Here is a 12681-nt window from a genome sequence, read left to right on the forward strand (position 1 = left end):
GTTGGGGAAAAAAAACAACGCTCCAGCATAATTTTATGGAATACTTGAAATAATAACGAATAGACTACCACTTGAATAGCTACATGTATGGTTGTGTATGGTAAGTGATGACGTCTCAACACTTTCCTAAATTAGCAGAAAAAACCCCCCCCAAAAAATATATTGGAATATATTGAGTCATTTGAATGATTTTCGACAGAAATGAATCACTCGTGTTGATATATTGAGAGCAAATGCTGTTGGTTAACCATGTGAGTCAATGGCAGAATAGGCCCCATCCATTTCAGACCGGTCTTGAAGTCTCACGTGCTCCCACCACTAGAAGAAATAATCTTCCGAATGTTACGTCATTGATTGCTGATGTATGGCTTTACACAAGCTTACATATCACCAATTTCATTAAACGCAATATGTTTAAAAGCATTTTTATCACGCGACCGTTTTAATGTAAAAAATAAACAAATAAATCTACATTTCTTCTGGGGACCAAGTCACATGACCGTAGGGCCTTTCATTGCCCTTGTACAACAGCGACCTCTCATGGAGAAACATGCATTTCCTATTAAAAAGACAAAAAACAGTGTTACACAAATAAGAATAATTATTTTAGTTGTAATAATAACATTCTATAGTCCTATGGAGTCGCAGGCCATTTTAGTATGTTGGTAGTAGGGTATCAATTGTAGTAATAGTAATAGCCTAGTAATAATCATAAGTAGAACAATAACACGGAATATTAATTATTAGAAGATTGAAGAAGAAGAAGAAGAAGAAGAAGAAGAAGAAGAGGAATATACATCTTTTCTTTTTTTAAAAATCACAGGAACAAATAAGCCTAATGGATATTTATTGAGACTGTTTTTTAACAGATTAAATATTGCATATATACATACATGTAAACATATATTTCCAGTGTTTCAATAGAAACGTATAAATAGCCTACATCATTCATTAACTCGTGTAAATAAATCATTATATCGACAGAGGCTGCAGAGGTTAGGCTATATAAGCAAGAAGCCATTTAGCTTAATAGGACAATCCATAGGCCTCCTCATAAAACGTAACCAGACAAATGTTAAATATGGCTTTATTTCATATCTAGTTACTTAATTCGTAGTTGAACTTGGTATTTTGAACTAAACCGTTCTTATCCTTGTAGTTCAAAACAACACTATCAAATGCCAGATATGCAACTAAACTTATAATTTTCATTACAAGTTCAGTGATGTCATCAAGGCAAGAAAGCTCGTGCAGAAGGGCGAAATAGTTTTTGTTTTAAGCCAGTACCACATTCAAACTTAAAATTAGGTCGAATGAATTACTGTAGTCTTTGTTACACCATAAACTGTCGATGATGTATGTTATACCTAATTTTATCTGGACAGCATAGCCCTCGGTCGCATATTAACCAGATCCTTTGAGGCTGTCCGATTTGACAGACCCCCCTCAGCGTGCCGCCCCAGACCGTGAGTTTCACATGACACTGGACAGAACGTCCTACTAACGACCTTGGCACTTCTTTCATGTAAAACAGGCAGAATTCTTCCTTCAATGATGACCCAGATGTTCTTTTTGAACATCAAATTATTATTTTAATCGGTTAAACCGAGGCCACACGACGTATTTAACAGCGTTGTCTTGGTGACGTAGGCTCTCGCTCTGGCTTTCCGGTGCCTTACATTTCAGTTCCCACTCATTATAACATTTTGTTAGCCAGAGCTCAACCCCCCCCCCCCCCCCCCCCCCGGAAAAAAAGGAAAAAAACTCAACAGCCTCTCTATAAAAAAATAAATAGTAATACATTTAATAAACGAATCATGTGTAGGACTACTGGAAGTTTTGATACAGCAAAATAGCATATGTGTGAATTCATGGGGTAAAGTTATTGGGGTATCTTTCAATTACTGAAGTCGACAGGCATGACTTCCAGAGAAGATTGATTACGTGATGCAATTAACGCCGTGGAACAAGAACCCCGGACTTCCCAACCCCTGTAAAACATCTGTATAACAGTATAGGATACAGTATAAATATTTTAATATGAATAATTCTTATTAATAGGCCTACTATCGGTGCACGAAACATTTCAAGGGGTTTTATTATGATGATTATTATTATGTGTGTATTATTAACAGTAATAACAATAATAAGAATAAAACCGATTAATTTGTAAAACAAAACGGTTTCACTTATGCCGTTTTAAATAGGCTAATTGTATTGCGGGGTCAAAACAATATTACCTACGGTGTAATAAGACACACGATGCAGCTAATAGCCTAATATGAAGTTTTGCTCAGACAAGACAAGAATACTGAATTGATAGCACCCTATAGGTCTATTGATTGTACATCATCTCGTTTATATGATTTTACTCTATGCACTGGAACTTGGATTTCCAAGAAGATTCACTCCCCAAATCAACATATTTTCGTGATTTCAATTATCGTTCCCGTTTTTGTACAGTATGTTTTGCGTAAAATCATGGGACTTTCAACTTTCATTATGGCAGTCTATGTATGCAAACCAGACTACACATTAATAAAACTCCATTAAAACGTTCGCTTACAACTTGAGACCTGAAACATTCAGCATATGCTATATAAACCAAAGAGGATTTAAACAGGATAATACTCTGTTGCAAAACCAAGATTAGGTGCGCAACTTTTAATATAGTCGATATCGGAGTGAAACAGTGATGAAAGGTGCGCAATCCTCAGTGAATTTCACTGTGGATCCAAATCCTCTTCTTCGACAGGTGCTTCCGCGGAATCACAGTGGTTATTGCCCGGGTTGTGGGATGAAAAGTGGCACCTATAGTCCGCTTCGACCACCTATTGGATCGACGTATCCCACTCAAGTGTCCTTATACACATGGCTAACTGACGTGTCCTGCGCAATGCAATAAATATTAACGGCGGATACTCTGCGTATCCTCCATAGCTGTCATAACCTTGGGGGACACGCAGTGGCAGTGCTGCCAGGTCCTGTGTTGTCTGTACTGTTATGGATATCTGGATTCCAGGCGAACACGTAGTAAATGACCAAAAAGAACGCAGCAACGGACACGCAGAAGAAGTAGGCAATCGCCATCGCTACTTTCACCCAGATCTTGGTGGCTGTATTCGCCTGCATCACTCGTTGGTCGCCCGGGTAGCTAGGCCTCCTATTAGTACCCCCGTTTTGTCTCACCTTTGCGTCTTTGTTGATGCCTTGCATAGCGGAGTTTTCTTTTAGATAAGAATGTCCACGCAAGAAATGCTATTCCTTTGCGTTGTCTGTGGGGTGAAGGCAAGATTCCCGTTGATATGTTGCGCTCTGTCCTTCGCCAGTGCTGCGGCGCCTTACGCTGATTGTTTAAAATGTTGTCATAACTGTCTCCAGTTCCTGGCGGGATGCTGCAGGAACTCCAGCTCGACAGTCCTTGTGTGGCTCACCGGTAAGACAAGAAACATGCTTTTTGTTTATAGCGCTCTTAAAAGGGAGGAGCCGCGCCCAAACGGGCACATCGATTGGCTTGCAGTTACAAAGTTACGCCTCCTTTCGGTGCGACTAGTGGGTAAACGTGATCACGAACAAATTTGTAAAATAGGGGAAGGCTGAATGCCAGCGTTTCAGTAACACGACAGTCTGGATTCGCATTCTCGTTAAGCGATTAGTGTAGGCAATTGCAAGGCACGTTTACAAAAATGTATGGTTTGCCGCTTAAAATAAATCTGACATCACTGTGGATTATGAAACTGCAGTGATTCCATTCAATCACGTGCAACATCGTAGGCTACATGCAATTAGCGGCTTGGGCAAAAATAAATGCGTCGAATGAAAATGTAATTCCTGTACAGTATAAACTACGGCTTCAGACGCAGGACACTTAGCATAAATATGCAAGTTTGCACGGCTAACAGGCTTCAGTGAGTTTCAACAAAGCGGCAGCCTACAACAAACTCTCCCTTCAAGCGCTCGTCACTCTAAACTACGAACAAGCTTAAAGTGAAAGCTTTCCGCTGGCAAAATAATTGAACAATGTTGCTCCTGACTTTGTGCTAAAGTGCAGAAGCGCATGGTCTAAAAATAAAACCTCGAATGAATAGGCATTATAGGTGGAGGACAAACGAGACCCCGTGGACTCCTCGGGCTGTTACAATATTTGTGTTTAAGGATGAACTCGGGAATGAAATGTGAAAACGCATCATCTTTGCAAACGCCTGCAATCAAAGGCGTCTGGCGTCTTCGATGGGAGGGAATCAAGTTTGGAAAGGAAATTAGATTTGTGTCATGTACCTAAATGATACTGATGGCAACACGTTTCCCTTATTATCAGGAGGGCGGCGACTTCCTCCAGGACGACAAATGAGCACACGAACAGGGCTTGTCAGTGCACATTATGCATCTCTAGATTACCCCTGGAAGCTCAGTGTTTGTCGCACTATGGTTCCATGCGTTTTGAAAGACGATAGAACATGAACGCACACTCCACACACACGTTACGCCATTAATCAGTTCATGCTTTCAGAAGAAATGTAATTTACACTTCAGTCCAAAACTTGATCATAAGTGTCATGTAAAGGGTGACATTTCATACAGGAAGACAGCTGTAGTACAAGGAAGCAGGACATACTCAATGCATGTAGTTACAATCACAAAAGTCATGGCTTTTTATGTCGTCAACACATGGGGGAAGAAACCCCCCCTCCGGAAATTTCATTACATTTCTTGACAAACAAGAGTAGCATTTCAGATGCTTTCACACATTAAAACACTGGAATGTAAGTTGCACTTTCAAAAATTATACGTATTGCATTTCTTTAAGCTCATGATTAAATGAAGTACGGTGGCAAACGTACACTTCCAGTCTCAATGTTATACAAGAACTCACTCGTTCCTGCCATACCCCATGTTTGTTCATAACATGCAAAATATAATAAAACTTTAAAACTAACCAAAGACTGGTCTACTGAGGTATGCAATTTGTTGCCCTCTGAATGAATCCCAAGTTCTCCTTCCAGATTGTAAATGATCGGTCTCTGAAGCAGCCCCTGCACCCATCCAGCCATCCCTCGCCCACCGATTACTGGTGGACCCACTTCAACTCCACTTCTGCAGAGCGATCATCACACAAGGAGATCACACCGAACGGCTGTTGCCCGTCTACGACGAGAGGCGATTCTTTCCCCGACCCAAGGACTCACACCATAGTTACAGTGGATGGCAGACAGATACAGAGGAGGCCTTATGGACCCATGAAGATTTTGGCAAAAGGATAGACTGCCCCACCCAGGCACACACCCAACCACAGCCCAGGCAATGAGAATCAGGGGAATGGGTTAGCTGAAATGGGGGAGGGGGGTGAAAACATTCAGGAGTCGGGGTGTGGCGTGGGGAGGTGGGCGCATTGTACAGAACTGTCCTCCCTCTGCCTTTCACTAATTGAGGAACACAGAAGGGAGTGTGTCTGTGTGTGTGTGTGTGTGTGTGTGTGTGTGTGTGTGTGTGTGTATTCTCTGTATTCTGCCAGTTGCCATAAACCAGTGACCTGCATTTAAATCTTCCCAGCACCAAAAAAAAAATAATAATCAGAATTTACATTTTTCCAGTGGGTGCACAGGGTTGTTGTTTTTTGTTGTTTTTTTTGTAAAGCAATGAGAGTGGCTGCCCGTCCCCAGGCCGGCAGCGCTTGCCTCCTCAGTGATGCAGCCTCCATTCCTCTCTTCTCTTCACTGCTACTCCGCCCCCCTTCTCAGCCTGTGGGAACAGAATGGGGGGGGTCAGTTCCTCGCGTAAACCTGCAGCAGAAGCCTTTCCCAAGCCACCGATCCCACAGAGACATTCGGGCCAACGATCGTCAGCAACCGCTGCAACCCGAGCAAAGGACATGTAATGTAATGTAATGTAATGTAACATTAAAAAAGCACACAGTGCCGTTTGATTAGACTGCAAGCCTATGGGAGAAACTGGGATGTAACAAGCATGCGAAACCTGCATTGCAAGAGCAAGTGATCTCTTTCCGGAGGTTAATATCCGTGAAACGAAAAATTAAGAGCAGCAGAAATTTTTCACCAATGTGGAAAGCCAATCACATTACTGCGACATCCTCCATAACCCCAGGATAGTGCGCACTAGCATACAGGTTAGGAGTGTGCGCACTAGCATACGGATGAGGAGAGTGTGCACTAGCGTACGGGTGAGGAGAGTGTGCACTAGCGTACGGGTGAGGAGAGCGTGCACTAGCGTACGGGTGAGGAGAGCGTGCACTAGCGTACGGGTGAGGAGAGCGTGCACTAGTGCACGGGTGAGGAGAGCGTGCACTAGCGTACGGACGAGGAGAGCGTGCACTAGCGTACGGGTGAGGAGAGCGTGCACTAGCGTACGAGTGAGGAGAGCGTGCACTAGCGTACGGGTGAGGAGAGCGTGCACTAGCGTACGGGTGAGGAGAGCGTGCACTAGCGTACGGGTGAGGAGAGCGTGCACTAGCGTACGGGTGAGGAGAGCGTGCACTAACATACGGGTGAGGAGAGCGTGCACTAGCGTACGGGTGAGGAGAGCGTGCACTAGCGTACGGGTGAGGAGAGCGTGCACTAGCGTACGGGTGAGGAGAGCGTGCACTAGCGTACGGGTGAGGAGAGCGTGCACTAGCGTACGGGTGAGGAGAGCGTGCACTAACATACAGGTGAGGAGAGCGTGCACTAGCGTACGGGTGAGGAGAGCGTGCACTAGCGTACGGGTGAGGAGAGCGTGCACTAGCGTACGAGTGAGGAGAGCGTGCACTAGCGTACGGGTGAGGAGAGCGTGCACTAACATACGGGTGAGGAGAGCGTGCACTAGCGTACGGGTGAGGAGAGCGTGCACTAGCGTACGGGTGAGGAGAGCGTGCACTAGCGTACGGGTGAGGAGAGCGTGCACTAGCGTACGGGTGAGGAGAGCGTGCACTAACATACAGGTGAGGAGAGCGTGCACTAGCGTACGGGTGAGGAGAGCGTGCACTAGCGTACGGACGAGGAGAGCGTGCACTAGCGTACGGGTGAGGAGAGCGTGCACTAGCGTACAGGTGAGGAGAGCGTGCACTAACATACAGGTGAGGAGAGAGTGCACACTAGAATAAAAGCCAGGGGAGTGTGTACTAGCGTACGTGTTCCTGGATTTTAAATACATTCTTGTTCTACTATATTTCTTAGTGCCTCAAAAGAATTAGTGCATTCCTCAGGCAATAGCAGGTGAATTTAGTAAAGTATACATTTAATTAGATAACTACATTTCCAGTTTACCTACATGGCCTGATTTTGATATACAATACAAGTTCCCTTATAAATATCACATCACACACACAAATAACTATATTGTCGAAAATATACACTAAATATATATTTTTAAAAACCCAGAAAGTGGAATATCCCTTTACATCCACTAGTTCTGCAAAATTTGTTGAATGATTAATCTTAGTGTGTCATTTTGATTCTAACTTGTCCAACCAAAAGAGGTGAAATACTAGGTTCATATTTGGGAAAAACAGTTGTGCAAGATACCTAAATAATAGCTCAACAGAAGCAGCATGAGTAGTTGCACTGTACGTCCCTTCCAAAGCCACAGCCTGAAGATGGGCATTACATTAACACTCATTTGTCCAAGTCAATTTTCACATAAAAGCTTTTCAGTGCGCATTAAGCCATTCAGTGATTAGCCATCTTTCCCTCTCAAATGGCCACCAAATACTTAACAGTCATCGGGTTCCGGAAAGCAAGTGTTTGTTAGTGTCGGCGGTTTGTAATGCCTAGCATTTTCAGGAAAACTCCCACTCCCACTCTCACGGTGTTGAGCCTGACAATACAGTGGCATGTTTGATGAACCAAGGTGACATTATTTAGAACAACCAAGTACAGGACAAGCAAGGGGCCTGAACCAGCACTACTGGAAGGCCAATCTTTCCCTTAAATCAGCAGGTAATTTGACCCTTGGAAACAAGGTGTGCAGACTCATTTGTCAAATAGTGCCTTAAATAAGGAACTCCAGTGTAGAAACGTGTAACCTTACCCGGGCTCGGAATTGTTCTCTGCTCACCAAGACCATAGATATGCTTATTATGAAATGTGTTAGTAGATTAGTTAATGAAAGACTACGAGGGCTTCCGTCAGCTCAGTTTCTGAAGTATTATTCAACAAAGCTTCAGCTAAAAGTCACAGGACAGGAAATGGCAACAGATACAGGAAACATCATGTCTGGATTTTATTCACCATTCAAGGACCACATCCCAGAATGCTTTACTATTACAGTTTGAAAAATGTCTCCATCTAGCAATCTGGGCAGAAAGCTTTCAATACGAATAAATACAGCTCGCTAGCTGCAAAGTGCAGGCAAAGTGAGATTAAGAACTACAGTAACAAAAAAAAACAACTATCCAGCTAATATTGTTCGAAAAGATAGTATGTTTTCAGAGGAGCAGGGATTGCACAGATCCCACCCACCCCCGTTTCCTATTCAGCACTAATTCGGCAGCCCAGCCCAAACAGGAAGGAGACGCATGTCGGCATGACTCGGTCCCAAAAGCAGTTATGATGTCATCCAAGAATTACATCAGTAACCGGAAACTTGAGCCTGTTAGAAACCGTTTGCTTTAAATCAATTAGGGCTAATTTGAATAAGGGTTCCAATTAAGGCAACAGGGCCGTATCACTTTCTGGTTTTCATGCCGGTTGCTGGCCTTACCTGGCACCCTCTGATATTTGAGCTACATTTCTTGATAAATTAATGAATGACAGTCAGACTGTTCTTGTGTACAGCCGATCGGCTCATTTAGACAGAGTACATTACATGTTAATTAGCTGACGCTTCTATCCAAAGCGACTTACCATTGATTAGACTAAGCGGGAGACAATCCCCCCCCCAGAGCAATGTGGGGTTAAGGGCCTTACACAACGGCCCAACGGCTGTGCGGATGTTACGGTAAAAGCTGCCCTAATCGCTCCAAACAAAAACCTGCATACACACCGGCCCTCCCTCAAATTAAGGGCTGAAACACCCCATTGGCTGTGTAGCAGAAACAAACCCCAAGAATCTCAGTTTCCAACATTGCGGCCCACATACAAGGCTGCAAACCACTCTGAGAAACCACTGTATGGCAGTGGCAACATGACCATGATTTGATTGTCTTTTCTGCACGTTCGCAAGTCTCTGGTTACCGTTTCCCCATTCAGAGCATCAGTGTCTCACACAGATGACAGAAGAAAACAGGCGTCAAGTAAAGATGGAGCCAGAATGGAGGGGGGGGGGGACAGTAATTTGATTCTGGGTTGCCCACTCATCCCTTCAGCATCCATATTCTATCCATTATGCCATTAGAAATACATCCCACTTAATGGCGGTCGGGACTGCATGCAGTGTTGATTTCATGCCGAAGCCATCAAACAGGATCTTCCCAGAAAATGAAAAAACAGGGCGGAGAAGAGAGCTGAGAATGAAGAGGACCCCAGGGGACGGAGTGTGCTCCAGGGACAGAGGGAGTGACGGTGGGACAGAACAGGAAGTGGCCGTTTGGTCAGTTGGAGGTTAGTGCGAGCAGTCCGGGAGGAATGTTCACGGGTGAAATGTTCGTGGGGGCGAGAGCCCGCCTGGCGGGGGGGGGGGGGTCAAAGGTCAGGGCGGCGAGGCCAAGAACCAGACGAGCCGTGAGATGAGTGGAGAAAGCGAGAGCCACACAGAGAGAAAGATGGAAAGAGGGGGAAAGGGCTTTTTTTAATAAAAGAGGGGCGGTCAATGGTTAGAGCTCAGCCAGAGTTAGCGACTTCTTACGGAAAGTCACCGTCTGGAAGCCGGTGATCTGGACCGCACCTGAGGACGGCTGCTCCTGGACCTCCGGCTGCTCCTGGACCTCCGGCTGCTCCCGGACCTCCGGCTGCTCCCGGACCTCCGGCTGCTCCCGGATCTCCGGCTGCTCCCGGATCTCCGGCTGCTCCCGGACCTCCGGCTGCTCCCGGACCTCCGGCTGCTCAAGAACATCCGGCTGCTCCCGGACCTCCGGCTGCTCCTGGACATCCGGCTCGGTCGCTGCGTCAGCCGGCGGTCCACGCGCGCCCGAGTCCGGAGCCGCTGCGGGAGCGTCGGCTGTTCGGGGGGGGAGAGACGGAAAAACAGGCACCAGGTTGGAGGAAGGGTGGAGGCACGGTGAGTAAATGTCAGCCCAGACCAGCCAGAGAACAAACTGCCACTCTTTAACCCTCTAAAGGGAGACTAACGTGTTTGTTGTATCGTGAAACATTTCAATCCATACCATTATTTCAACATTTCTGAAATAATATCATATAAATATAAATATTATCAGTCAGATATCCGGTTGGACAATTGTTGACGCCCACAAATTTGTCCGTTTAATTTAAGTGCTCATTTTCGAAGTTGCCAAGCGAGACGTTATGGATCAATACGAAATAAAACACTGTTGGCCTCTGATTGGTTAGAGAACGCTTTATGCAAAGGAGATGGACACACCCAATGCAGAATGCATTTTTTCTAAATTGTGTAGAAGGCAGAGCCTGGCTGAAACAGATAATGCACTTACTCTATAAGGTGCGAGATCACAAATATACGATAAGAATCTTCTTACCGGCTCATGTAACAATCCCTAGTCTACTGGTATTTGAAATCAACAGAGTTCTAGAACACAGCCGTTGAATTTTGAAAGAAAACACAAACTAACCACATCAGAAAGAGAAAGAGCACTTGGACACAAACCTTGTTTGGTCAGGGCCTCCTGGCCGGTATGGACGGATTCCTGCACCACCTCTGGGGAGGGGCAGGCCTGGTCAACTGGCTCTATCACTGCAGGTGCATCATGGGATTGAGAGTCCGAGATGTCCGGCTCCTCCCGGGACCGAGAGGCCGTGACTGGGCGGAAGAGGAAGACCAAAATCGTTCTTGAGTGCATCAAGACCGCAACCACAACAAGCTGACCACAGAAAAGCCTTAATGCTGCAACGCCCAAACTGCAGGCAATGCAGAGAAGCCTTGAGGCAGCGACAAAGCAGCAGCTACACGGTGTCTGCGGATTCAAACACACCGAGTGCTCGGGCCAAGACGAACGGGGTCATAATACCTAATTTATTAATGGCTCTGAAATAAGAACGGTGCCAACTCATTCACTTCATCTGGTTTGCAGCACTGGAATCGGTTACAGATATTAAGGATGAACAAAAACGGGCAGAGCCTGTGGCTCTGTAGGACCAGGGTTGCATGTGGCACGAATGTCACATACAGTAACACCAAACAGCAGTGCATGACAGCTGCAGAGTCTCCTGGTATTTGTGCTTTTCCTGTCAATCAGCAGCCAGTTAAGGGTTTGAGAACTCCTTAGCCAAGCAATGACTTAAAATGAATGGCTCGTGCTGAAACAGACCGAAAACCAGCAGACAATGAGTGTCCCTCCAACACCACTGAGCAAGTGATCCTAGAAGTGCATTCCTAGCCCTGGTTAACGCGATGCTACCAGCCCAGCCTGGTTCCTGAAAGTATGGCTGGTTGAGTTTACCTGTCTGTTCACTGGTCTCGGTGTCCCGTTCAGCCGGGGGACTGGAGGCCTGCTTCTCGCACGGGGGCTGAACTGGGACGGGGCTCCCTGGTTTCTGGGTGACGGGGCTCCCTGGTTTGGGGGCGACAGGGCTCCCTGGTTTGGGGGCGACGGGGCTCCCCTCTGTTCCTGCACTGTCGGGCTTCAGGGGGCTTTCGCCCATGGTTCCCCGCGGGGACTGCATCTCCATCTCCTCAGCCCAGTCCGACACGGGCTGGTACCCCTCCAGCGGGGAGAAGGGGCTCAGGGGCTTGCCGGACTCGGGGGAGTCCTGGGCGCTCTGGGGAGAGGGGATGTGCACGCGGGGTCGAGGGGTGCGCTGCTCCTTGGCGCCATCTACCGCCCCCTTGTGGCGGGAGGGGGAGGCGGCAGGGGACGTGGGGGAAGACACGCCCTTTGCCTTCTCCTCCTTCCTCAGAACGGCCACCTTCTCTGCCGCCTCGCCCTCCTCCTCCTCCTCACTTTCTTCCTCCTCCCCCTCCTCCTCCTCGTCCTCCCCGTCTCCGTCTCCGTCGCTGGCGTCCTCCCATTCGTCCTCGTCCTCCTCTGTGGCCGCTCCACTCCTGGCCGTCTCCACGACCACCTCCACCGGGGGGAGAGGCACCTGCTCATTTCACACACAGAATACGGACACGGTGTTGACGCTGAACGCCGAACGGCACGAAAATGTACCTGAAAGGCACAGCCGGAACATTCCTCGGCAGAACGACCGATATCACCATGGCGACCCCGGCCTCACACCACACACACCACCGAGGGCCGACGCACCTTATCTTCCTTAGAGGAAGGAGGGTTGCTCTTCTCCTTCTCCTCCTTCACCTCCTTTTCGTTCTCCCACTCCTTCACCTTCTCCTTCTCCTTCTCCCCTTCATCCTCCTCCTTTTCCTCTTCCCAGCGATTATCGTGCATACTGTCAGGAGAACAATGGGCTTAATTAAAGCGTAAACAACAGGCGGCAGCACTAATCCTAATGAGAGTGGCTCGTGGGGTTGGCAGGCGCGCAGCGCACACAGAACAGCGCCTCACAGGGCCCCAAAAGCCACGAAATCACAGCCCAGCCTGCCGCTGAGCCTCCCAGACCGACAGGAAAGCTTCCAGAAGATTAAACCCGGGCGCTGAACAGCAAGGGCGCACAG

General features: G+C 47.0%; 1 protein-coding gene across 5 annotated transcripts in view; it reads right to left on the reverse strand.

The window, feature by feature from the left end:
- Nucleotides 1–4493: 4493 nt before the first annotated feature.
- Nucleotides 4494–12681, reverse strand: part of ccdc9 (coiled-coil domain containing 9) — a 22735-nt gene continuing 14547 nt past the window's right edge. The window contains exons 11-16 of one of the 5 annotated variants that reach the window (XM_061216725.1): nucleotides 12314–12455; nucleotides 11507–12149; nucleotides 10714–10866; nucleotides 9983–10089; nucleotides 9817–9892; nucleotides 4494–5739 (exon numbers count right to left, since the gene is read on the reverse strand). In XM_061216725.1, coding sequence (XP_061072709.1) covers nucleotides 5735–5739; nucleotides 9817–9892; nucleotides 9983–10089; nucleotides 10714–10866; nucleotides 11507–12149; nucleotides 12314–12455 — 1126 coding nt within the window. In that variant the 3' untranslated portion in view covers nucleotides 4494–5734. Of the gene's footprint in view, nucleotides 5740–9745; nucleotides 10090–10713; nucleotides 10867–11506; nucleotides 12150–12313; nucleotides 12456–12681 lie in introns of those variants that run through there. The other 4 variants (XM_061216723.1, XM_061216722.1, XM_061216724.1 and 1 more) reach the window with 4 other exon arrangements.

This window comes from Conger conger, chromosome 13 (assembly GCF_963514075.1).
Source record: "Conger conger chromosome 13, fConCon1.1, whole genome shotgun sequence".
NCBI lineage: Eukaryota > Metazoa > Chordata > Actinopteri > Anguilliformes > Congridae > Conger > Conger conger.